Genomic DNA, 27268 nt, shown 5'->3' on the forward strand with positions numbered 1-27268 from the left:
ATCCTGTCTTGGAGCTCTACGGACAATTCCTTTGACCTCAAGGCTTGGATTTTGCTCTGACATGGACTGTCAACTGTGGGACCTTATATAGACAGGGTGTGCCTTTCCAAATCATGTCCAATAAATTGCATTTACCACAGGTGGACTCCAATCAAGTTGTAGAAACATCTCTAGGATGATCAATGGAAACAGGATGTGGTTGAGCTCAATTTCGAGTCTCATAGCAAAGGGTCTGAATACTTATGTAAATAAGGTATTTCTTTTTTTATTTTATATTCTTCAAAGTAGCTACCCTTTGCCTTGATGACAGCTTGGCACACTCTAGGCATTTTCTCAACCAGCTTCACCTGGAATGCTTTTCCAACTGTCTTGAAAGAGTTCCCACATATGCTGAGCACTTTTTGGCTGCTTTTCCTTCACTCAAAATCAAATCAAATGTTATTGGTCACATACACGTTTAGCAGATGTTAATACGAGTGTAGCGAAATGCTTGTGCTTCTAGTTCCAACAGTGCAGTAATATCTAACAAGTAATCTAATAATTAACCAACAACTACCTAATACACACAAATCTAAAGGGATGGAATAAGTATATGTACATATAAATATATGGATGAGCGATGGCCGAGCAGCATAGGCAAGGTGCAATAGATGGTATAAAGTACCGTATATACATATGAGATGAGCAATGTAAGATGTTAACATTATTCAAGTGGCATTGTTTAAAGTGACTAGTGATCCATTTATTAAAGTGGCCAGTGATATGAGTCTATTTATTTATTTGTGCATCTGTAAAAGCTTGTCAGTTTTTTTTTAGGTGTCAAGAGAAATTACTTCAGCACTGTTGCGCCTTCTTCACCACACTGTCTGTGTGGGTGGACCATTTCAGTTTGTCTGAGGAACTTAAAAAACTTGCCTCCTTCTCCACTACTGTCCCTTCGATGTGGATAGGGAGGTGCTCCCTCTGCTGTTTCCTGAAGTCCACGATCATCTCCTTTGTTTTGTTGACGTTGAGTGAGAGGTTGTTTTCCTGACACCACACTCCGAGTGCCCTCACCTCCTCCCTGTAGGCTGTCTTGTCGTTGTTGGTAATCAAGCCCACTACTGTTGTGTCATCTGCAATAATTGAGTTGGAGGCGTGACATGGGTGAACAGGGAGTACAGGAGGGGGCTGAGCATGCACCCTTGTGTGGCCCCAGTGTTGAGGGTCAGCAAAGTGGAGATGTTTTTTTTTTTTCGACCTTCACCACCTGGGGCTGCCCGTCAGAAAGTCCAGGACCCAATTGCACAGGGCGGAGTTGAGACGCAGGGCCTCCAGCTTAATGATGAGTTTGGAGGCTACTGTTGAATTCTGAGCTATAGTCAATGAACAGCATTATTACATAGGTATTCCTCTTGTCCAGATGGGATAGGGCAGTGTGCAGTGTGATGGCGATTGCATCGTCTGTGGACCTGTTGGGCGGTATGCAAACTGAAGTGGGTCTAGGGTGGCAGGTAAGGTGGAGGTGATATGATCCTTGACTAGTCTCTCAAAGCACTTCATGATGACAGAAGTGAGTGCTAAGGGCAGTAGTCATTTAGTTTAGTTATCTTTGCCTTCATGGGTACATGAACAATGTTGTCCATCTTGAAGCATGTGGGGACAGCCGACTGGGATAGGGAGCGATTGAATATGTCCGGAAACACACCAGCCAGCCGGTCAGAGCATGGTCTGGGCCAGCTGCCTTGCAAGGGTTAACACGTTTAAATGTCTTACTCATATCGGCCACGGAGAAGGAGAGGGGGGGGGGCAGTCCTTGTTAGTGGGCCGCGACGGTGGCACTGTATTATCCTCAAAGCTGGCAAAGAAGGTGGCAAGTTTGTCTGGAAGCGAGACGTCAGTGTCCATGATGTGCGGTCCAACTACCATCATCTAAAATTCCATGACCATCACAGCCCTAACAGTGGGTGGAGGAAGGGAGCGAGAGAGGAGGAGGAGACGCAGAGAGATGAGAGAGAGGTATGGGAGATAGAGAGAGAGATGGAGAGGGGCAGGGGATAGAATTGGTGGAAGGAGGTTGGTGGAGGAAGGGGATTTGCATTTTCTTTAAGTGCTGACTGAGGTTTCCAGAGTCAGTTCCAGGGCTCCTTGAAGTTTGCCTGTCAGAGGAGGTGGCGAGTAGCAGTTCCCGTGTGGGAAGTGGATCCCTGCTGGACCTGAGAGGGATCTATCCACAAGTGGGACAGAGGTTGGAGGGGTGGAGGAGGGTGGTAGGGTGTGTGTGATCACACATATCCTTAGAGCCAGCTCCTCCAGTGAATGACCATGTAATCATCCCAGATACTGCCACCACTGCTGGGAACAGGGGAACAGCCTCAAACCCATCGGGATGAGAGGAGGGGTGGACCCAAAGAATCAAACTGGACCCAAAGAATCGACTTAGGCTGTTACCCATTAAAAATGCAGTGTTTCTACATTAGGCAACGTGATTAAATCAGAAAAATAGCCAGGGGTGAGGAGCACCAGAGGTATGTGCAGAATAAACACCTGCTGTGATGATTTCATTGAGAGATGGGTAATATTTACATGTGTGTGAGAAGCATGGAGATTTGATCGATTGCAGTAGTTTCTTTACAGGCATCTCTCAAGCGGTGGCATCTCGGCAAGATGGCTGCTCATAAACGTGTTGCTAATGCATCCATGTAGACAGCGAATCTGATGGGGAATATGCTAATTGTCCCATAATAATGCGCCATTACACGGCGGGGGAACAGGTGGGTCAATGGGGGGGCGGGGGGGGGGGGGGGGGGGGGCGAGCGTTTCATGCCATTACACCGGCCGAAATGTGTCATTGGTAGACGTCAACACTCGCTTGACGGGCGTGACATGAACTGACATGAACTCTGTGATGCCAAGACTCCTGACAGGCAGCCAAAGCACGCCAGGCACTGTTGGCTTCCATAAGATAAAGTGAGCTACAGAGATCTGTGCAGCTCCATATTGAGGTGGACTCATTATATTTTAGAACAAGACGATGTCTAAACTTCTCGTGGACGGGATGGAGAGGCAGCAGCCTCAGCAGTGTCCCAAGTGACTCTGCCTGGTTCTGAAGAGAGAAGAAGAGCCTTGATGATATAAATAGAGGATGACTTGGAAGCCTTTGAAACCTCAACTGAAAGGTAGAAAGAAAGAAAAAACATAAATCTCTCACCAGCTAAATGCCCACATGCTGAGGAGAGATATCCTCTCTCGGCTGACATGTTCCAATTGATGTATCAAATTTATTTTGAAAACCTACAGTATCATCTAGATATCAATCTCCCAAAACTTAACAATGTGTCTGGTCTTCTTACTCCTTATTTTGTCAAGACACGATTGAGTCTATCGCTAACCCTGACATTTTAACACCAACCATTATATCCATCTACCTATCATCGTCCTATCAATCTTCCCAAATCAAGAATATGCATGCACACCGGAGTTTGGTTTTCTTAAGACTTCAGTATCAGTTAAGCCAACGATTGATGAAGAGGTTAGCATCTCTAGATGTATTTAAAAGCTGGAACATCTCTTACCTGGTGTCTCCAATGAGCTGCTTTATCTAAGTAAGGACTCAAGGACGTTATCCTGCCCTTGCTGCCTCCACACTCTCCTCTAAAAACAGTATCTATGGCAGGATCCTCTCACAGTGACACATCTCCCATGATCTCTTCCGTTTTAGAACGTCTCAGAGCCAAGCGTTATTGCACCCAGCAGGAGAGAAAGCACTCCCGTTAGCTAACCTACACAGGCATTCAGGCCCTGCAGTGCTGGCTGGTGCCTGTGTCTCTCTCTCTCTCCCCCTTTCGCTCTCCCTCACTATTTTATCTCTCTCTCTCTTGCCCTCTCTCTGTCTTTCTCTCTCTCGCTCACAGCCTCAAGCTAAGATATGGAGGTGCCAGCCACAGAGGCAGGCAGAGTCAACCAGTAGGCGACAGCAGTAACGGCAGCCATACTCCTACTCCCCCGGAGAACGACAGCAAAACAAAACCCTCATTAGGACAAAAGACTGCTAGGTACAAAGCCCCTGGTGGCCGAGGCGGGAAACCTGGAGGGACAGGCAACATCACAGTATAGGTATGGCCAACCAGGAAGACAGCTAGCTAGCTGTAGCATTCATGTGTGTACCATAGTGGTTGGGTATTAAGCTGTGTGGACTGTATTGTCTCACACCGTGTGTAGGGAGTCGTGCCGAAGCCTTGGTGGAGCCTATTCATCAGAGCATCAAAGAAGGACAATAGAGAGAGAGAGAGCAAGCGAGAGAGAGAGAGAGAGAGAGAGAGAGAGAGGAGGAGAGCTAGGAGTACTACACCGTGCACATAGAGCATCACAACCACCGCCACAGTGCACCTCAATAGACATTCATAATCAATTCCCCCAGAGAGCTTTGAGAGGGCAGGAATGAAAAGGCAGTGCACTTACTGCTTGACAGATGATGGGGTATTTGATTCGATTGATGCCTCCGGCAAACACAGTGAAGGTCAGAGCTGTGTGGAAACAGAAGTTGAGGAGCATGTGCCATCCCTTCCGACTGATGCGGATTGTGCTGCCAAAAGAAGAGAAACCCACACCGAATAAGCAGTCAGTCAAATAAATATGAATGGCACAGAATATCAGGGGAATGGATTAAACATGGACGCAGAGGACGTTGAAATTATGAGCGTTTAAAAAAAGAGCCGGTTCATCGTTCAGATCATTTACGAGGATACAAGGGGGGCGAGGTGTAAATCTGGTGAAATGCATTGCATCGTTTGCAAATGAAATGTTGTAAATAATCTACATATCCATTTTGATTCAATGAATGTACCGACTTCAAAGCCCAGCCATGTCATACGATTCATCATTCAGATCAGGGATGAAGAGACAATAGGGGGATGAGAAATAAGGAGATGAAAGTTCAGTCAATTGGGTCCGCTCAATAGTAAAAAAATATATATTAAAACTGATTGATTCCAGTAGACTGAGTCAATTGACATGCAACACAATAGAACCCCATATTGTGAAATAGGAAGTCAACTAGTGTTATGCACCCTTGGACATGCCACTTAACCTATATTGCTACTCCTTGTCCAGCTGTTGGAAAAAACACTAAGGCTATATGGATCAGCCAATCCAGACGCAGTATCCAGGGCAAATAAACTAGATAGAAACAAACAACATAAACAATTATCCTGACATCTATCCAGTATCCTAAATCAGCATTATCCTCATCATGTTCACCAGTGTGATTATAAATCAGGGGGGAAAAGTGTACAGGAAAGAACCTCTGTTGTCTGTGAGAAACAAACAGGCAGAGAGGGAGCGAGAGAGAGACCAGAGAGTGAGATAACAGAGAGAGAGAGAGAGAGAGGCCAGGGAGAGAGAGAATGAGTGAGAATGAGTGAAAACAAGCAAGAACAAGAGCGAGATAGGCAGATAGACAGAGATATATATATATAATATATATATATATAAATAAAAAGTGAGAAGTAATGAGATAACGAATGAGAGGGAGAAAGAGAGAGAAAGCAACAATAACATACGAGGCGTGTCTGAGTGTTATGTGCCAGAGAGGAGAGGAAGAGCTGCTGTTCAGGTGCTGAACTCTACCCAGGAGGCTCCAGGAGAGGCCCATAAATCACTGCAGCCTCTACCTGCCTCCCAGTGTTTTTCATGAGCTTGGCTATGGGCTTTCACAGGTTCAAGTGCATTAACCTGGCACCCCTCCACTTCATCGTTTCCCCGAGAAAGCATGTGGCTAAACTGCCCTGCCGCTTGTTCTCCTTGGCCGAAGGGGAAGGAATGTTCTGAAGGGTGAACTTGGAGTCCGAATGGAATGGGATCTTGATAATAGGCTCACCAGCATCGCTATTCAGTATAAACACTCCCTTTGCTTGAAATACACTAACGTTCTGAAAATCAGTGAAGCGGTGAAATTACTTCTACATGTATGGCAAAACTGACCCCTTACTTGTTCTCCTTGGCCGAGAGGGAGGGAATGTTTTGAAGGGTGAATTTAGCCCCAGTGGAATTAGCCCTTGTGTAAGCTCACCAGCATCACTATTCAGTGATGCTACATTACACACTCCCTTGTCTTGGAATACACGTTATGTCAGAAAGTTAAGTTATTTTCGACATATTTAGGACGTTATTCCGATTTGAGATCTGCCTGCACAACTCAGACTTTCACATAAATCATTCATTGATATCAAAGGGGAGACTGTTGTGCATGGATCTCAATTCCGAATGTGGCCCTTAGAGCATTTCTACTGTAAGGAAGACACGGCTTTGGGGATGGAGGGAGGCAAAGCGGTTGGAGTGTTGTACTCCTGCTGCAGCTGTGAAACGACCACTTGTTTCCTCTGACAACAAGTGTCTCCTGACTGAAATCATAGAGCCACTGACACCATCACTCCTCCCAGACTACAGTTACCATGTGTTTTCATAACCCCTCTATCCCTACAGCCCTTCATCCTGTCAATGTCTCTTTCTCTCTCTTTCTTAGAGTCGCCTCATACTGATGCCAACCGTAAAACGTGTTCATACATCTTCATGCTTCATTACAGTCTATCTATTCATCTGCTTTCCATCAGAACCAAAAGTAGTATAAAAAAATGTATAATTTAATTAATCTGTCATTTCAGAGACATTGAATAACTTTCTTTGGGGGGGAGGTCTTTTATTCTCAGCATAGTGAAAGTATAAAAGGATTGAATGATCGATCACATTAAGTTTCAGTCACTAACTCCATTGTTCGTGATCTAGTGAGTGCCTAACAAAGGGAAAATGAGGCCCCAAAAAAATAACACGCTATCCAGGTTGCCTGGAGACCACACTGGATCATCAGTAGAGGACGACTAGATGAACTGAAAGATAGCACACAGCCCTCAGGGTTCGGAGAGAGGTGACCAGATGTGGCCAGGATCTTATAGACATCAGATTGAGCCATCTCTTTGAGGCAAGCGGCAGTGGGTTACTCATACAGAGACACACACACACAAATCGTCCTCAGATGTCTGAGTCAGACAGACTGCAGAGCTTCATGCAGGCCCACAGCGGCTGACTAACAGCTCAGAAGCATGACGGAGGGAAATAAAAACAAATCCTCAAAAGTAGGAGAGGTGGTGTGTGGCGTGTTATGACGGATACATGACCTGGATGTGTGTGGTTTTTACTAAGCTTAGTTAGTTAACTAACGGTGAGAACTCACTTCAAATCCTCTGAACACAGACCTAAACACACACACACACAGTTTTGAAGGGTTTTTACCTGTGGTGCACGATATAAGTGATGATGGAGGTGAAGAGGCAGAGCAACATGACGGCCGTACAGGCATACACGACCGGGTGCAGAAACTCCCCAGGGTACGGGGGGAAAGACAGCACCTTCTTCAGATCCTACATGAGAAAGAGAGAGAGAGAGAAACATGAATTGTTTAGAAACAATGTACACGACTATGCAATTGGCCTCAATGCTTTGGCATAATCTGCATGACAACAAAGTTATTTGAATTGAATTGAGCGAGAGAAGAGATGAAGAGAGAGAAAGAGAGACAGTTGGGGGAAGTAATGGAGAGGGGAGAGAGAGAGACAAGAGACAAGTTGAGACAAGTTGCCACAAGAAAAGGGCAACCAGTGAAGAACAAACACCATTGTAAATACAACCCATATTTATGTTTATTTATTTTCCCTTTTGTACTTTAACTCGCACATCGTTACAACACTGTATATAGACATAATGACATTCGAAATGTCTTTATTCTTTTGGAACTTCTTTTTGATTGTTTATTTCACTTTTGTTTATTATCTACTTCACTTGCTTAGGCAATGTTAAGTTTCCCATGCCAATAAAGCACCTTGAATTGAATTGAGAGAGAGGGAGAGATAGAGAAAGAGGGAAAGACATCAGGGTCAGACAAAACAGATATGGTATCATATTTCACGTACCATGTAGACAAACAATGTACAAGAAACGGTTCACCCTATATGGATGAAAATACCCTCAAATTCAAGCTGATTAAATTAAAGCCGCAGCTTCATAGTCATTGTATCATTTCAAATCCAAAGCACTGGAGTACAGAGCCAAAACAACAAGCAATGTGTCAACTTTTGGAGCTCACTGAATATGGATAGTGTATAAAGATTTAGTTGGGTATATATGGATTTTTCTAAGCAGGAGGCTACTGGTTTAATCCAATAAGGTATTTGACGAGTCGTTTTGATTGGTTCAGTGAAGATAGTAAGTTGTCCTGTCAAGTGGTACATTTTTGAATATGGTGTAAAGGCTCAGGGGCTAAGAGTCAGAGCTAGTGTCGGTTACCATTATAGCCTCAGTGATGAGGATGGTGATGGTGATATGTCCAATGAGACACTTTGACCCTGAGAACTTGCCCTTCTTTGTCATCGTAACCCCTCTGGGCAGATTAAGGTCCTGTCGTTTACACATTGCCATTACGAAAGGTGAGAATTGCAGTTGTACTTGCAACCAGCCCTCCCTCTTCCTTTTGCCTAGTTCCCTCTCTTTTCCTTTCCCGCTCACACTCTCTCCCCATCTTTCCACATATACATCCTCTAGCTCTCTCTCTTTTGCCCCCTTTTTCTCTCTCCCTCTCTTCAGCTTCCTCTCTATCCCTATTTTCTCTCCCTCTCTTTCCCTGCTCTCCCTCTGCCTCTCTCGGTTCAGGCTCCATTAGACTGACTGGTGATGTTCTGAGTGGTCGTCTCTCCCTGTCACACTGTTACATATCTGTAAGAGATCTAGATCAGCCTCTGGTCACAGCCCTCCATCCCTCCCTTTCCCCTGCTCTTCTCTCCCCTGACTGGGCCTATTAGTGCTCAGCACACAGGGCAGCAGAGGTCACGGGCCCCTACAGGCCCCTGAATAAGCCTGTGGGTGAGCCCAGGGAAAGGATTCCGCATGGCTGGTCAGGGAAGTTGTGATAGAGAAGGACAACTGTGTAGAATAGACTTACAGCCATGAACACACACAGCCCTGGGGGACAGCCCTGTTCACTACCATGTATCTTCTATCTGTAGATACCTCAGCAGCGGTGCCCATTCAGTTCTACTGATGTGATGATCACAGTGCAGCCAAATCAATGGCGCTAGCTTTCGTGTGTCTTGATGGAAGGGATGTGAAAACATCGCTCCAACCCCCCTATCCCATGCAGTTGATGATCACAGTGCAGTCAAATCAATAGAGCTAAGCTAGCTTTCAGATTTCTTGATGGATATGACGTGGGGAAAAAAACATGTTTACCCAACCCTGAAAGAGGAGCAAACCATTCCCAGAGATTGACGCACATACTGTAGTTGTCACGATGATGTGTGTGTTCTAATTGTAACGTGACAGCACAGCAACGCCTCTGTGTGAGCCCTGTAAAGGGCAACATATGCTTCCAGATGTATAGCTCAGATGTAGGAGAGATGCAACTCGATGTTGAAACGTTCTTAATGAGCATCTGCTACTTTAGCAATGTGACATTAAGAGTGAGATTCATTCTGATTATCCATCTCCCCGGGAGTGCTACGTATGTTTTGTTAATTCGGAGAACACATTGACACATTGACTTGATTGTTTGCGTGACATCATTTTTTTGTTTGTGTGTGGGGGGGGGGCATTGTTCATCTAGTAATGAGCATTACGAAATGTATGTAATTCTGTGAGTTGCTTTTCTTTCGGTTGCCCAGACACAGCATGCACAATAGAAATGTACGGTATAACAATCTATTGTGTAATTTTTATTGTAAATAAGAATATAATATTTTTCTTAAAACACTTAAAGTGTAACTGACAGCTTTTTAGCAACATGAAATCTCATTAAAATCTGATCATCTGATCAAAATGGTATTTGTCACATGCGCCGAATACAACAAGTGTAGACTTTACTGTGAAATGCTTACTTACAAGCCCTTAACCAACAGTGTAGTTCAAGAAGAAGAAATATTTACCAAGTAGAATAAAATAGAAAGTAATAATAAAAGTCACACAATAAGAATACCAATAACGAGGCTATATACAGGGGGCACCGGAATCTAGTCAGTGTGCAGGAGTACAGGCTAGTTGAGGTAATCTGTACATGTAAGTGGGGCGAAGTGACTATGCATAGGTAACAAACAAAAGGGGGGGGTGACTGGAGTCTCTGACAATTTTATGGGCTCTTTCCTCTGGACCCCCACGAAGAATGACACTTTTTCTTAAAATGTTCTGACAAGCAAGCACTTAGAAATGGTAATTTTCACATTTTCATAAATTCTTAGAATGATAAATATTAACGCAACATGTAAAGTGTTGGTCCCATGTTTAATGAGCTAAAATAAAAGATCCCAGAAATGTTCCATTTGCACAAAAAGCTATTTCTCTCAAATTTTGTGCACACATTGTGCATTTCTCCTTTGCCAAGATATCAAGAAGCTGATTAAACAGCATGATCAGTACACAGGTGCACCTTGTGCTGGAGACAATAAAAGGCCACTCTAAAATGTGCAGTTTTGTCACACAACACAATGCCACAGATGTCTCAAGTTTTGAGGGAACGTGCAACTGCCATGCTGACTGCAGGAATGTCCACCAGAGCTGTTGCCTGAGAATTTAATGTTCATTTCTCTACTATAAGCAACCTCCAATGTCGTTTTAGAGAATTTTGCATTATGTTCAACCGGCCTCAAAACTGCAGACCACGTGTAACCATGCCAGCATCAGGACCTCACATCTGGCTTCTTCACCTGCAGGATCATCTGAGACCAGCCACCCGGACAACTGATGAAACTGCCTGTAATAAAGCCCTTTTGTGGGGAAAAACTCATTCTGATTGGCAGGCCCTGGCTCCCCAGTGGGTGGGTCTAGTAGGCTATCTGTCCCTATATGCACATCAACAACAACAAGATCATCAACTAATGCTAGCCAGAGCAAGATGAGAGCAAGATGAGCTAAAAATCGAACAAAGGAACATTAGATAAACCCTCTCAAACCTTTCTCGTTGGCTGGCCTTCAAAATTGCACTGATAAACAATGGGGAATAGTAAGTAGCTTGCTCGTCCTTCTGCAGCTTGCCTGCCAATGCATGCTTGTCCAAACCAAGCACCTTAGCTAATTGGCTAAAGTTGGCTAGCTTGCTGGCTAGCTAGCTAGCTAGCTACTTCCAGACACAAATGAGAGAAAACCTCACTCTGACCATTTTACTCGCCCTAGCAGAGCTGGTTAGGCTGTTTATAAGTTATCTAGAGCATTCGTGACTAACTAGTCCTTTTTTGACTACGCTTACTGACACCGATCATATTCAGCAGGTGTTGTGCATTTGTCAATTCATCGGTTATTCTGCTCTCTGGCACACTCAGACGAGAGTGCTCAGAAATCGGAGTAGAGCGCAATAGTGAATTTGCGAACGCGAGAGATATGCTAACTGGATGACAGTCATTCTGAGTTCAGCATAGCTTGCTAGCTAACCAAATGACACCTGCATCTCTAGCTGTGTAGCCACCAAAAATACGTTATGAGGGGAAAAATTCAGTCACTCACCCACTCCTCCAATGACATGACATCCTCTAAGCAGTTAGCTAGCTATAACATTAGGCTTAGTGTTTTTAGCTTGCTACATAAATACATAAGCTAGCCTTCACAGCCTTAGCTACATTTGTCAATTTATGTCCGAAATATTGAGTCATAATATTGAGCAATATTTTTTGGACTACCAAGAAATCTATTGGTCAATTATATTAATCATGCATTGAACTGCATCTACCTATTCTGCCAAAAATGCCTTACTGTACGTCATGGAATGTTGAGTCAAATAGAACCTATTTTAAAAACCTCTTATGAAGTTGATTTTGTAACATGAACTGTTTGTTTCGTTTCTGCAAAGTTGTTAAAATGATTTCAGTTCCACTTTAATAATTGAACATCTTTCTAAACACTTCTAAATTAATGTAAATGATACCATGATTATGGATAGTCCTGAATGAATAATGATGAGTGAGAAAGTTACATATGCACAATTATACAACGGGGGAGGGGGGGGGTCTAAACTTGAATGCTGATGGGTTAAAACCGCATTCCAGCCGGTGTCTATTCCACAAGATACCACTGGCTAAATCTATGACGTTACAATACCTCTTTACTCTGTTCCATCTGACTGTGCAATCCACTGTCTCATCAGCCCAGCCAAGCAATTTATAAATTTGATCTCCGCTATAAAAAGCATCTAGACCTTGTCACATTTCTTTTAGACTAACATTTAGTTTTCAAAAGCGGAGATTTGTATAAACTTTGATGTCTGTCTCTCCAACATTTGCAACATTGTTTCAATATTCAAATTCAATCTCCAGCTGTCCCATAGTAATGAACTTGTCGAGACGAGACAGACAGGCAGCGATTTTCAGCTAGTCGAAATCATGAATTAGCTGGCATCATTTTTATGGATATATATATAAAGAAATGTCATTGAATAAAGGTAAAACGAAAGAAAGTGCAGCTAGTTTGCAGTCTTTCCAGCTTCAGTTTGAAGTGATTGTGTTAGCTGTGCTGTTGACTAGCTCCTCTGAACAACAGTGTCCTGACAAGTGAGCACATTTTCTATGCCAGGCAAAATCGTACCTCATTAGCTCATTGTTCAGGATGTATCCAAATAAATGTCAGTAGAAAACAGCTAAACAAATGCAAATGCAGCTGCTTTGCTGTTATTCTGGCTGCACTTTTTGAGGTGACTGTAAGTTAGCCGTAGTTGGCTAGCTAGCAAGCAATGGATAAGAACCTTGCCAGCGAGTATGGCAAAGGAACATTTAAAACGAACCACTGGGTCACGTCCATAAATACAGAACAACTGGGTTGCATCTCTTGCAACTGAAGGGGTTAAACCAACACATCATACCTTTTAAAGGGTTAATAAATTGTGTTATGATAAACTGTAAGGTCCTGAGACCTCTGTGTGTGTGTGTGTGTGTGTGTGTGTGTGTGTGAACACCTGTTTTGAGTGTTGTGCCCTTCAGACACTATCAGAAGGTGGAAACCGCCTACGTTCATACTCCTCCTGTCTGGGCCCCACCTGGCTATCTGAGGCTCTGAGAATACAACTGGTTTCCTGAGAACACAGGCCTGATAAAAACAGCCACTTGTCAGAAGATGCTTGGACTCGTTCACCTTGTTATGACCCTATACTTGTGATGGAGGGTCAAGTTTCGGTCAAACCCACTTCTGAGCTTTTAATTGCTGACAAGATGGTTGCTGCTGTCAGGGGGAGGTTAGATTTATGAAAATGTTGTTGCCAGGGAAACTCACGCAAGGAGGGCTGGGAGAGGCTATATGAGTTACAGGATGTCTTAGACATTTTGCAGAACCTGAGGAGAGCTATCATATATGTACTCTGTACCAACTTCTGCCTACAATTGTATTACAAAAGGAGAATTTTTAATACTTAAACAAAGAGTATGTGTTTCCTTTCCATTACTAATGTATGTTTGATAACTATATAGAACTGATCAGAAATTGACCAACACAACCGAACCGATAGAACGAATGACCAGCCGACTTGGGTAGCAACCCTACATTTGTATCGGGACTATATAATTAATCAAAAATAACGTTTTTAATGTAAATATGTCAATCATTATTTTAATATGTTTGTAACCCATTGTATAAAAGTGATAATGCCTGAGAAGCCGGTGTTTGGAGGATAAATTGGCACGGGCCAATATATCGTCCAAACACCGGCTTCTCGGGCATTATCACTTAAATATCAACTGCTAACCTCCCCTGTTATTCTAATGGTGAACGCTTAGCATGTCTTGGGGGTATGATATTTGTCTGTAACTATAACATTATTTACGATTCATTCAGGACTATCTGTAATCATGGCAGCATCCACATTAATGTAGAGGGTTTAGAAACATATTATATTCTTATTTGTTTGGTCCCATTCTGAATTTACCACAGGTGTACAGTGTACGGCAAGCAGTTTTGCACTTACACTGGTGGGCCCCGGTGACAATAAATTAATGAAACCGAAAGCTTACAGTGCCTTCAGAAAGTATTCATACGCCTTGACTTCTTCCACATTTTGTTGTGTTACATACTGAATCCAAAATTGATTAAATCAACTTTTTTTCTCACTCATCAACACACAATTAAGTGATAATGCCCGAGAAGCCGGCTTCAAAGACATTATCACTTTTATACAATCGGTTAAACAACATATACATTAAACAACATTCATTACATATTTCAACTAAAAACGTTATTTTGATGAATTTAGTCATACTACTTCATCCTTCCACAAGATATAGTCCCGACACAAATCTAGGGTTGCTACTCAAGCCGGCTGGTCGTTCATTCTATTGGTTCGGTTGCTAGAGATGTAACCCAGTCGTTCAGTGTTTTTGTTCGGTATCTATGGATGCGACCCAGTTGTTCGTTCTAAATGTTCCATTGTCATACTGGCTGGAAATGTTCTTATCCCTTTCTTGCTAGCTAGCCAACTACGGCTAACTTATAGTCATGTCAAAAAACAAAGCTAGAATAAGAGCAAAATAGCCACGTTTGCATTTGTTTAAGCTGTTTTCTACTGACATTTATTTGGATACATCGATAACAATGAGCTAATGAGGTACGATTTTGCCTGGCATATAAAATGTGCTCACTTGTCAGGACACTGTTGTTCAGAGGAGCTAGCCAACAACATTGCTAACACAATCACTTCAAACTGAAGCTGGAAAGACTGCAAACTAGCTGCACTTTCTTTCTTTTTTCAATGACATTTCTTTGTATATATCCATAAAAATGATGCCAGCTGATTCATGATTTTGACTGGCTGAGAAACACTGCCTACCTGTCTGTCACTTCCCGACAAGTTCATTACTATGGGACAGCTGGAGATTGAATTTGAATATTGATACAATGTTGCAAATGTTGGAGAGACAGACAGCAAGGTTTATACAAATCTCCACTGTTGAAAACTAAATGTTAGTCTAAAAGAAATGCGAGATAATGTCTAGATGCTTTTTATAGCGGAGATCAAGTTTATAAATTGCTTGGTTGGGCTGATGAGACAGTGGATTGTGCAGTCAGATTGTAACGTCATAGATTTAGCCGGTGGTAACTTGTGGAATAGATACCGGCTGCAATGTGGTTTTAACCAATCAGCATTCAAGATTAGATCCACCCGTTGTATAATAAACCATAATGACAAGTGAAAGTGAGAACATGTTTTTTGAAATGTTTGCAAATTTATTGAAAATGAAATGCAGAAAACTAATTTCAGTAAGTATTCACACCCCTTACATGTTAGAATCACCTTTAGGAGCAATTACAGTTGTGAGTTTTTCTGGGTAAGTCTCTAAGAGCTTTGCACATTATTTTATTTTTTTAATTCTTCAAGCTTTGTCAAGTTGGTTGTTGATCATTGGTAGACAGCCATTTTCAAGTCTTGTCATAGATTTTCATGCTGATTTAAGTCAAAACTGTAACTCGGACACTCAGGAACATTCAATGTCGTCTTGGTAAGCAACTCCAGTGTATATTTGTTTTATGTTATTGTCCTGCTGAAAGGTGAATATATCTTTCAGTGTCCATTGGAAAACAGACTGAACCAGATTTTACTCTAGGATTTTGCCTGATTTTGTCTGTGCAAAATTGCCTTTTCCATTTCTTTTAATTTAAAAAAATGACTTGGTCCTCGCCAATGACAAGCTACCCATAACATGATGCAGCCACCACCATGGTTGAAAATATGGAGTGGTATTCAATGATGTGTTGTGTCGGATTAGCCCCCAAGATAGCACTTTGTATTCTGCACCTAAAGTTATTTTTGTTACCACACTTTGCAAGGCATTGTCTTTATGGTTGAATCTGTATTTGAAATGTACTGCTCAACTGCAGGACCTTACAGATAATTGTATGTGTGGGGTACAATGATGAGGTAGTCATTCAAAAAACACTACTATTGCACAGAGTGAGTCTATGAATCTTATTTATATTTAACCTTTATTTTATCAGGGAGTCATACTGAGACAATGGTCTCTTTTTTCAGATGAGTCCTGAATTACATAAAACTGAAAATACATACATCAAAAGGTAAATACAAAATCCAAGCAGAAAGAAAAACATTGTATATATGATGTCGCCAAAATCTAGGACCAATAGAAACATCAACTGAATAATCTGCTTTCTACTATTTAGCGAAAGGCAGGATCTATTTCTACAGAAGAAGCCCATTTTTAGTCTCAGCTTCTTAACGAACTCAACAATATTATTTTTAAAAGACAGCTTTTCATCTATCCAGATGACCAGATATATGTAAGCACGGACACAATCAATATGAATACCATCCAAAGTACATATGCTTAAAGCAGACATATTTTTATGCACTATAGAGAACAACATATACTTAGTTTTACCTGCATTCAGTACTAATTTAAGGTCAATAAAGTTTTTCTGTAATACAATGAAGATAGACTGTAATTCAGATAGAGCCTGGTCGACTGTGGGGGCAATAGCATACACAACAGTATCGTCATCTTAATTTATAAGTCGATATTGTTAATGTAAACAGTAAAAAGTACAGGACCCAGAATCAACCCCGGCGGGACACCTTTTGTAATATCCAGGAAACCTGATTTAACATCATAAGTAGAAATACAAAGAGTTCTATCTTTCAAGTAATTTCTTAACCAGTTACATGCAGCCTGGTCTAGGACAATTGAGGAAAGCCTCTGAATTAGCAGAGTAATCAACAGTATTGAAAGCCTTTGACAGGTCAACGAAGAGGGCAGCACAATGTTGCCTTTTATCAATACAGTTAACCACATCATTTAGAACTAGGGATGCAGCAGAGACAGGGCCGTGACCAGGTCCAAAACCCATGATGTACATTTAGAACACATTTCAATGATAAGAAATATCTTCGCTGAGAATTAATCAAAGATTCTAATATTTTAGCTAGGCAAGAAAGTTTAGAAATAGGCAGATAATTATATACACTACCGTTCAAAAGTTTGGTGTCACGTAGAAATGTCCTTGTTTTTGAGTTGCAAAGAAAAGTTGCAAAGAAAAAGCCATATCTCAGACTGGCCAATAAGGAGAAAAAAAATTAAGATGGGCAAAAGAACACTGGACAGAGGAACTCTGCCTAGAAGGCCAGCATCCTGGAGTCGCCTCTTCACTGTTGAAGTTGAGACTGGTGTTTTGCGGGTACTATTTAATGAAACTGCCAGTTGAGAACTTGTGAGGCATCTCTTTCTCAAACTAGACACTAATGCACTTGTCCTCTTGCTCAGTTGTGCACAGGGGCATCCCACTCCTCTTTCTATTCTGGTTAGAGACAGTTTGCGCTGTTCTGTGAACGGAGTAGTACACAGCGTTGTATGAGATCTTCAGCTTCTTGGCAATTTCTCGCATGGAATAGCCTTCATTTCTCAGAACAAGAATAGATGTTTCTGGCCATTTTGAGCCTGTAATCGAACCCACAAATGCTGATGCTCCAGATACTCAACTAGACTAAATAAGGCCAGTTTTATTGCTTCCTCAATCAGAACAACAGTTTTCAGCTGTGCTAACATAATTGCAAAAGGGTTTTCTAATGATCAATTAGCCTTTTAAAATTATAAACTTGGATTAGCTAACACAACGTGCCATTGGAACACAGGAGTGATGGTTGCTGATAATGGGCCTCTGTACACCTATGTAGATATTCCATGAAAAAATCTGCCATTTCGAGCTACTATAGTCATTAACAACATTAACAATGTCTACACTGTATTTCTGATCAATTTTATGTTATTTCAATGGACAAAAATTTTGCTTTTCTTTCAAAAACAAGGACATTTCTAAGTGACCCCAAACTTTTGAACGGTAGTGTAGGTCACACGGGTCACCACCTTTGTAAAGGGAGAGTACATGGGCCCTCTTCCAAACCTTGGGGATAGTACCATATATAATCATCAGGTTAAAATATGGGTTAATGATTCAGCAATCAGTGGGGCAGAGAGCTGCAGCAAAAATGGTATCAAGCATATCAGCTCAGTGATTTCTTTTTACATACATCTTAAGCACACCATCTAGCACATCACAGAGTAAATTGTTGAAATGCAAACAAAGATTCACTAGAAGTTGACAGGATAACCATCGAGTCAGCTAGAGGCTGGCAGAGGGACGAGCAGTCGATTGACTGACCAGGGTCAACAACACCACCGTTTCTCTGAAATGAAAAGCCTGCAGAGATCAAAGTATGATTCAAAGCATCACGTATCCCATTCATCTAAGTTATAATGCCAGAGTCAGATAGAACTTGCTTAGGCAGGGAAGAAGAAGAATTTGTACACTTCAGTGCATTTACAGTTTTCCCAAATGTTGAAGTACCACCAGCAGAGATAGAGCTTAAAAAGTAGCTTGATTTAGCTTTCTTAGTCGAGATAGTACATCTGTTTCTCAATTGTCTGAAAGATTGACAGTCCACTACAGAGTCAGTTTTCCTTGCTTTGGCCCAGGCCTGATTTCTCCTCTGAATGAGCTCAGAGAATTCTGAAGAAAACCAAGGGTTCGATCCATCTTTGACTCTGAATTGTTTAAAAGGGTGTGTTTATCTGCCAGAGGAATAAATATGGAGAGATTTTCAGAGTAGAACATGTCATGTAAAAATCCTGGAGCGTAAAACATTTTAAAATGTATCTTCTTAATTAAACAAGGATTAGTATTTTGCTGTTTCGTATTTCTAATACATACTATGTGTCACGTCCTGGCCAGTATAAGGTTAATTGTTTTGTAGTTTGGTCAGGGCGTGGCAGAGGGTATTTGTTTTATGTGGTTCAGGGTGGTGTGTTTTTGTAAAAAGGGTGTTTGATTAGTAATTCCGGGTGTTGGTTTATGTTAGGTATTTCTATGTAGAGTCTAGTGAGTGTATGTCTATGTTAGGTTAATTGGGGTTGGGACTCTCAGTTGAAGGCAGGTGTTGTCTATCTGCCTTTGATTGAGAGTCCCATATAGTAGGGTGTGTTTGTGTTTGGATTTTGTGGGTGATTGTTCTGTGTGTAAGCCTTATGCTTTGCCAGACTGTTTTGTCGATCGTTATTTCTGTTTTGTTATTTTTGTACGTTCATTTTGTAGCTAATAAAAGTCGAAATGAGCATACACATACCTGCTGCGTTTTGGTCCTCCTTCACCGACGACAACCGTGACAGAATCACCCACCACTCAAGGACCAAGCAGCAGAGGAAGGAGCAGACGGCGTTCGAGTTGGACTGGCGGGAGAAGTGGACTTGGGAGGAAGTTCTGGACGGGGCCGGACCTTGGCACCAGGCTGGGGAGTATCGCCGCCCGCAGTGGGAAATTGAGGCAGCCAAGGCAGAGAGGCGGTGGTACGAGGCCAGAGACGCGCTGAGGGAGAAGCACGAGAGGCACCCCCAAGAATTTTTTTGGGGGGGGCACACGGGTAGTTTGGCTAGGCGAAGGAAGAGCCGGAAGCCAGCTACCCGTGGTTATATGGAGGAGCGTATGGGGTGGAGAGCGCTATGTTTCGCTGAGAAGCGCACTCTCTCACCCATACGCACGCACAGTCCGGTGCGAGTTATTCCAGCCCCTCGCAGGTGCCGTGCTAGAGCGGGCATCCAGCCTGGTAGGAGGAGGCCTGCGCAGCGCATTTGGTCGCCGGTACGCCTCCGAGGACCAGGCTACCCAACTCCCGCTCTACGCACAGCTACCATCAGGCCCCTGCACAGCCCAGTCTGCCCTGTACGAGCACTCCGCTCGTGCAGGGCTACAAGTTCCATCCAGCCAAGGCGGGTTGTGCAGGAGGTAAGATCTAGACCGGCTGTGCGCCTCCATAGCCCTGGGTTTCCAGCTCCTGTCTCTCGTGCGGACCCGGAAGTGCGTCAACCCAGTCCGACTCGTCCTGTTCCCGCTCCCCGCACTAGCCTGCAAGTGCGTAAACCCAGCCTCACCAGTCAACAGTCGTCAGAGCTGCCCACCAGTCAACAGTCGTCGGAGCTGCCCGCCAGTCAACAGTCGTCGGAGCTGCCCGCCAGTCAACAGTCGTCGGAGCTGCCCGCCAGTCAACAGTCGTCGGAGCTGCCCGCCAGTCAACAGTCGTCGGAGCTGCCCGCTAGTCAACAGTCGTCGGAGCTGCCCGCCAGTCAACAGTCGTCGGAGCTGCCCGCCAGTCAACAGTCGTCGGAGCTGCCCGCCAGTCAACAGTCGCCGGAGTGGTCAGACTGCGCTGAACTGCCGGAGTGGTCAGACTGCGCTGAACTGCCGGAGTGGCCAGACTGCGCTGAACTGCCGGAGTGGCCAGACTGCGCTGAACTGCCGGAGTGGCCAGACTGCGCTGAACTGCCGGAGTGGCCAGACTGCGCTGAACTGCCGGAGTGGCCAGACTGCGCTGAACTGCCGGAGTGGCCAGACTGCGCTGAACTGCCGGAGTGGCCAGACTGCGCTGAACTGCCGCAGTGGCCAGACTGCCCTGAACTGCCGCAGTGGCCAGACTGCCCTGAACTGCCGCAGTGGCCAGACTGCCCTGAACTGCCGCAGTGGCCAGACTGCCCTGAACTGCCGCAGTGGCCAGACTGCCCTGAACTGCCGCAGTGGCCAGACTGCCCCGAGTGCCCAGACTGCCCCGAGTGCCCAGACTGCCCAGACTGCCCAGACTGCCCAGACTGCCCAGACTGCCCAGACTGCCCAGACTGCCCAGACTGCCCAGACTGCCCCGAGTGCCCAGACTGCCCAGACTGTCCCGAGCGGCCAGACTGCCCAGACTGTCCCGAGCGGCCAGACTGCCCGGACTGTCCCGAGCCGCCAGACTGCCCGGACTGTCCCGAGCCGCCAGACTGCCCGGACTGTCCCGAGCCGCCAGACTGCCCGGACTGTCCCGAGCCGCCAGACTGCCCAGACTGTCCCGAGCCGCCAGACTGCCCAGACTGTCCCGAGCCGCCAGACTGCCCAGACTGTCCCGAGCCGCCAGACTGCCCAGACTGTCCCGAGCCGCCAGACTGCCCAGACTGTCCCGAGCCGCCAGACTGCCCAGACAGCCTGGAACGGCCTGAGCCGGAGCCACCTCCAGAAATAGGTGGGTTGGGGAGGGGGGGTGTAGCACAGTGCCGTCGTTGACGGCAGCCACCCTCCCTTCCCTCCCTTTAGAAAAGGGGAATTTTTCTTTTTGTGTTGCTTGGGGTTATTTTTTGTTAAGGTGCTTCCGGGGTAGCACCTTTAAGGGGGGGGTACTGTCACGTCCTGGCCAGTATAAGGTTAATTGTTTTGTAGTTTGGTCAGGGCGTGGCAGAGGGTATTTGTTTTATGTGGTTCAGGGTGGTGTGTTTTTGTAAAAAGGGTGTTTGATTAGTAATTCCGGGTGTTGGTTTATGTTAGGTATTTCTATGTAGAGTCTAGTGAGTGTATGTCTATGTTAGGTTAATTGGGGTTGGGACTCTCAGTTGAAGGCAGGTGTTGTCTATCTGCCTTTGATTGAGAGTCCCATATAGTAGGGTGTGTTTGTGTTTGGATTTTGTGGGTGATTGTTCTGTGTGTAAGCCTTATGCTTTGCCAGACTGTTTTGTCGATCGTTATTTCTGTTTTGTTATTTTTGTACGTTCATTTTGTAGCTAATAAAAGTCGAAATGAGCATACACATACCTGCTGCGTTTTGGTCCTCCTTCACCGACGACAACCGTGACACTATGGACAATGATCACTGAAATGATATGCAAATACTCCACTAGACAAATATTTATGGGGTTATTAGTAAGAATTAAATCAATCAAGTAAATCAATCAACAGGGTTTTTCACATTTATTTATTTTATTTCACCTTTATTTAACCAGGTAGGCTAGTTGAGAACAAGTTCTAATTTACAACTGCGACCTGGCCAAGACGAAGCAAAGCAGTGCGACACAAACAACAACACTGAGTTACACATGGAATAAACAAACATACAGTCAATAACACAATAGAAAAAGTCTATATACAGTGTGTGCAAATGAGGTAAGATAAGGGAGGTAAGTCAATAAATAGGCCATAGTGGCGAAATAATTACAATTTAGCAATTAAACACTGGAGTGATAGATGTGCAGAAGATGATTGTGCAAGTAGAGATACTGGGGTGCAAAGGAGCAACAAAAAAAATAACAGTATGGGGATGAGGTAGTTGGATGGGCTATTTACAGATGGGCTATGTACAGGTGCAGTGATCTGTGAACTGCTCTGACAGCTGGTGCTTAAAGTTAGTGAGGGAGATATGGGTCTCCAGTTTCAGTGATTTTTGCAATTCGTTCCAGTCATTGGCAGCAGAGAACTGAAAGGAAAAGCGGCCAAAGTAGGAATTGGCTTTGGGGGTGACCAGTGAAATATACCTGCTGGAGCGCGTGCTACGGGTGGGTGCTGCTATGGTGACCAGTGAGCTGAGATAAGGCGGGGCTTTACCTAGCAAAGACTTATAGATGACCTGGAGCCAGTGGGTTTGGCGACGAATATGAAGCGAGGGTCAGCCAACGAGAGCATACAGGTCGCAGTGGTAGGTAGTATATGGGGCTTTGGTGACAAAACGGATGGCACTGTGATAGACTGCATCCAATTTGCTGAGTAGAGTGTTTGAGGCTATTTTGTAAATGACATCGCCGAAGTCAAGGATCGGCAGGATAGTCAGTTTTACGAGGGTATGTTTGGCAGCATGAGTGAAGGATGCTTTGTTGCGAAATAGGAACACGATTCTAGATTACATTTTGGATTGGAGATGCTTAATGTGAGTCTGGAAGGAGAGTTTACAGTTTAACCAGACGCCTAGGTATTTGTAGTTGTCCACATATTCTAAGTCAGAACCGTCCAGAGTAGTGATGCTGGACGGGCGGGCAGGTGCGGGCAGCGATCGGTTGAAGAGCATGCATTTAGTTTTACTTGTGTTTAAGAGCAGTTGGAGGTCACGTTAGGAGAGTTGTATGGCATTGAAGCTCGTCTGGAGGTTTGTTAACACTGTGTCCAAAGAAGGGCCAGAAGTATGCAGAATGGTGTCGTCTGCATAGAGGTGGATCAGAGAATCACCAGCAGCAAGAGCGACATCATTGATGTATACAGAGAAAAGAGTCGGCTCGAGAATTGAACCCTGTGGCACCCCCATAGAGACTGCCAGAGGTCCGGACAACAGGCCCTCCGATTTGACACATTGAACTATGTCTGAGAAGTAGTTGGTGAACCAGGCGAGACAGTCGTTATCCGTGTGGGTTTTGAGATCAATCCAGATTCAAACCCCCTAAAATGACCAACTCCCATGACATAAAAGGTGTTGAACACTCATATATAGCACCAGTAGCATCCGCCACGGCAGCAGGAAGGCAGTAAATCCCAGCAAAAAATATATGTGTATTCTGGTTTATGGACATCTTCAACCAGGAGCTCAAAACTCTTGGGAACAGAAATATTTAATGCCATGAAATTCGGATGCCATGAAATTGGGATGCCATGAAATTCGATTTTACATATATTGGCACCGCTTTCTGTAATCTGTCACATCTAAATACGTAATAATAATTTACTTTGATGTCTTTATCAGAGACAGAACCATGTTTCCGGGAGAACCAGAATGTCAGAACACAAGTCCTGTACCCAAAAGTAAATTGTGTCCATTTTTTGAATCATACTTCGCACATTTAGGTGCATTAGTCCAAGGTTCTGTTGCAGGGTTGGGGCTGTCATGGGGAGTAGGGGCATTCCAGTCCTGTCCTGGGGATGGGAGTAGGGAGGGTAACCAAAACAAGACGTGGAGGGAGGTTGTGGGGGAATTGAGGAGAGTGGTGTGGAGGGCAATGTGGCTGGCGAAGCTCCAAACTCTCAGCATATGTAGGCTGATGATGTGAATGGTACATGGTGTGGACTGCACCCTCTACAGTGTTTTGCCAGACCCTAAGGAAGTGGTCGAGCTGGGCTGAGTTGATGGGGCCTCTTTTACTGCGTACGGCTTGGGCATAGCACAGTGTATCTGCATGCAGTTCCTGGGAGAGAAGTGGTGGAGCTGTACTGAGGTGGGCCGGGTCTGGTAGCATGGGCGGGAGGGTTTAGGGGGAATTGAAGAGGGTGGTGTGTGGAGGGGGGGGGGGGCAGTGTTCCTGGCTGTTCTCCAGTCTCTGTGAAGGGACAACAGATGCAGGTCTAAAGGAGAGTCTGATTTGTGGGTTCCGATTCAACTGTTGGCTTGGTCCTGGGTTTTTGGGGTAATATTTGTAGAGTGGATGGTGGTGGCTGAGAAATTCCTGCCTTTGCTCATGTAGCTCCTGCAGGTCCTGCATGTGGCTGGTGTTGACTGTGCTGGACAGTTCCTCTCTAAGTCTGCAAACTTAAACATTTTTCATTGCACACTGCAGCTCCCAGATCTCATCCCTATGCTGACGCATCAGGCTGATTATCTCCTCTGTAAGATGCTGTGGTACTGCAGGTGTCACGTGTGAGAGGCATGCTCAGGGCTGTGTCTGCTGCAGGCGAAGGAGGGAGAGGGACGCTGGGGACTACATACTGGGGCACAGAGGGAGTAGAGGCTGTTGTAGGTAGTGGACAGCAACAATAGGTTTTATTTGGTTGAAGTAGCAAACAAATTGATCCAGACTGGCCTCCGAACCTTGAATCATCACAGTGCAGTTATTAAAAATAATAAATAAAAAATAATAGAAAAAAAATAAAATGCATGAAATGAAATGTATGCATTCACTACTGTAAGTCGCTCTGGATAAGAGCGTCTGCTAGATGACTAAAATGTAAAATGTAATTAAAAATATTAATGCTATATTTGCGGGTTGCCTCATTATTTTGTTTTCTGACATTTGAAGTTCATTGTTGGTCTTGTGGAGAGCTGTGTGCCAAGCATTAGGATCATCCATGTAGAACAGAAGGTCTCCTTTAATTTCCTTGTTCGCTTTTAGGATGAAGTCTGCCCTCAGAGTCTCTGGGGATTCTCTTAGTAACTTAAAAAAAATCGAAACATTTTCAGGATGTGAAATGATTTTCTTGCACATGATTTTATTATGTGACTTGTTAAGCAAATGTTTACTCCTGGACTTATTTAGGCTTGCCATAACAAAGGAGTTGAATACTTATTGACTCATGACATTTCAGCTTTTCATATATGGCAGCGGTAGAGTGGAACAAACTCCTGTGATTAAAGCCGTTTCTGCCAGTCATAGGTTCAAACACTCCTGCAGGGCTGTGCTAGTGGAGTGATTTGCTAGATGTGTATATTTTCCTTTTTGTATATATAGCTGTTATATATATATATATATATATATATATATATATATATATATATATATATATGGCAAGGGACCTTGGCAAAGTCTCATCTCACTCAACAAATAGCTGCAGATGACCCTATATACATATATACACTGCTCAAAAAAATTAAGGGAACACTTAAACAACACAACGTAACTCCAAGTCATTCACACTTCTGTGAAATCAAACTGTCCACTTAGGAAGCAACACTGATTGACAATACATTTCACATGCTGTTGTGCAAATGGAATAGACAACAGGTGGAAATTATAGGCAATTAGCAAGACTCCCCTAATAAAGGAGTGGTTCTGCAGGTGGGGACCACAGACCACTTCTCAGTTCCTATGCTTCCTGGCTGATGGTTTGGTCACTTTTGAATGCTGGCGGTGCTTTCACTCTAGTGGTAGCATGAGACGGAGTCTACAACCCACACAAGTGGCTCAGGTAGTGCAGCTCATCCAGGATGGCACATCAATGCGAGCTGTGGCAAGAAGGTTTGCTGTGTCTGTCAGCGTAGTGTCCAGAGCATGGAGGCGCTACCAGGAGACAGGCCAGTACATCAGGAGATGTGGAGGAGGCCGTAGGAGGGCAACAACCCAGCAGCAGGACCGCTACCTCCGCCTTTGTGCAAGGAGGAGCAGGAGGAGCACTGCCAGAGCCCTGCAAAATGACCTCCAGCAGGCCACAAATGTGCATGTGTCTGCTCAAACGGTCAGAAACAGACTCCATGAGGGTGGTATGAGGGCCTGACGTCCACAGGTGGGGGTTGTGCTTACAGCCCAAAACCATGCAGGACTTTTGGCATTTGCCAGAGAACACCAAGATTGGCAAATTCGCCACTGGCGCCCTGTGCTCTTCACAGATGAAAGCAGGTTCACACTGAGCACGTGACAGACGTGACAGAGTCTAGAGACGCCATGGAGAACGTTCTGCTGCATGCAACATCCTCCAGCATGATCCGTTTGGCGGTGGGTCAGTCATGGTTTGGGGTGGCATTTCTTTGGGGGGCCGCACAGCCCTCCATGTGCTCGCCAGAGGTAGCCTGACTGCCATTAGGTACCGAGATGAGATCCTCAGACCCCTTGTGAGACCATATGCTGGTGCGGTTGGCCCTGGGTTCCTCCTAATGCAAGACAATGCTAGACCTCATGTGGCTGGACTGTGTCAGCAGTTCCTGCAAGAGGAAGGTATTGATGCTATGGACTGGCCCGCCCGTTCCCCAGACCTGAATCCAATTGAGCACATCTGGGACATCATGTCTCGCTCCATCCACCAACGCCACGTTGCACTACAGACTGTCTAGGAGTTGGCGGATGCTTTAGTCCAGGTCTGGGAGGAGATCCCTCAGGAGACCATCCGCCACCTCATCAGGAGCATGCCCAGGCGTTGTAGGGAGGTCATACAGGCACGCGGAGGCCACACACACTACTGTGCCACATTTGGACTTGTTTTAAGGACATTACATCAAAGTTGGATCAGCCTGTAGTGTGGTTTTCCACTTTAATTTTGAGTGTGACTCCAAATCCAGACCTCCATGGGTTGATAAATTGGATTTACATTGATTACTTTTGTGTGATTTTGTTGTCAGCACATTCAACTATGTAAAGAAAAAAGTATTTAATAAGATTATTTCTTTCATTCAGATCTAGGATGTGTTGTTTAAGTGTTCCCTTTATTTTTTGAGCAATATATATATATATATATATATATTGCTCAAAAAATAAAGGGAACATATATATATATATATATATAAATAAATAAAAGTGCCCATGTCACTTGTTATGCCCTGCTGCCCTTGCCTAAAAAGAGGACCACAATGGAAACAAGTCTGACTTTGTGTTCAGATCCTCAACATATTTGGTATATGTATCTGTTACCGGGGGGTGTACAATTTGTATGTATTTTAAATGGTCAAGCAAAATAAAATCAAGGGAGATGAAAAAGAGAGACCAAAGCATGGAGGAGTGGGGGTGGACGGAGATGTCGCTTTCACCAGACCGATGCTACCGGAGGAAAAAATGGTGAAGCAAGCTGCATGGTGCCTGAC

The 27268-nt window shown here is 44.2% G+C and overlaps 1 protein-coding gene across 2 annotated transcripts in view; it reads right to left on the minus strand.

The window, feature by feature from the left end:
• LOC115153051 (adhesion G protein-coupled receptor A3) overlaps nucleotides 1-27268 on the minus strand; it is a 302520-nt gene that overhangs the window by 36866 nt on the left and 238386 nt on the right. For both annotated transcript variants that reach the window (XM_029698085.1, XM_029698084.1), the window contains exons 15-16: nucleotides 7267-7394; nucleotides 4441-4564 (exon numbers count right to left, since the gene is read on the minus strand). In XM_029698085.1, coding sequence (XP_029553945.1) covers nucleotides 4441-4564; nucleotides 7267-7394 — 252 coding nt within the window. The remainder of the gene's footprint in view (nucleotides 1-4440; nucleotides 4565-7266; nucleotides 7395-27268) is intronic.

Source organism: Salmo trutta, chromosome 18, assembly GCF_901001165.1.
Source record: "Salmo trutta chromosome 18, fSalTru1.1, whole genome shotgun sequence".
In the NCBI taxonomy this organism is placed as follows: domain Eukaryota; kingdom Metazoa; phylum Chordata; class Actinopteri; order Salmoniformes; family Salmonidae; genus Salmo; species Salmo trutta.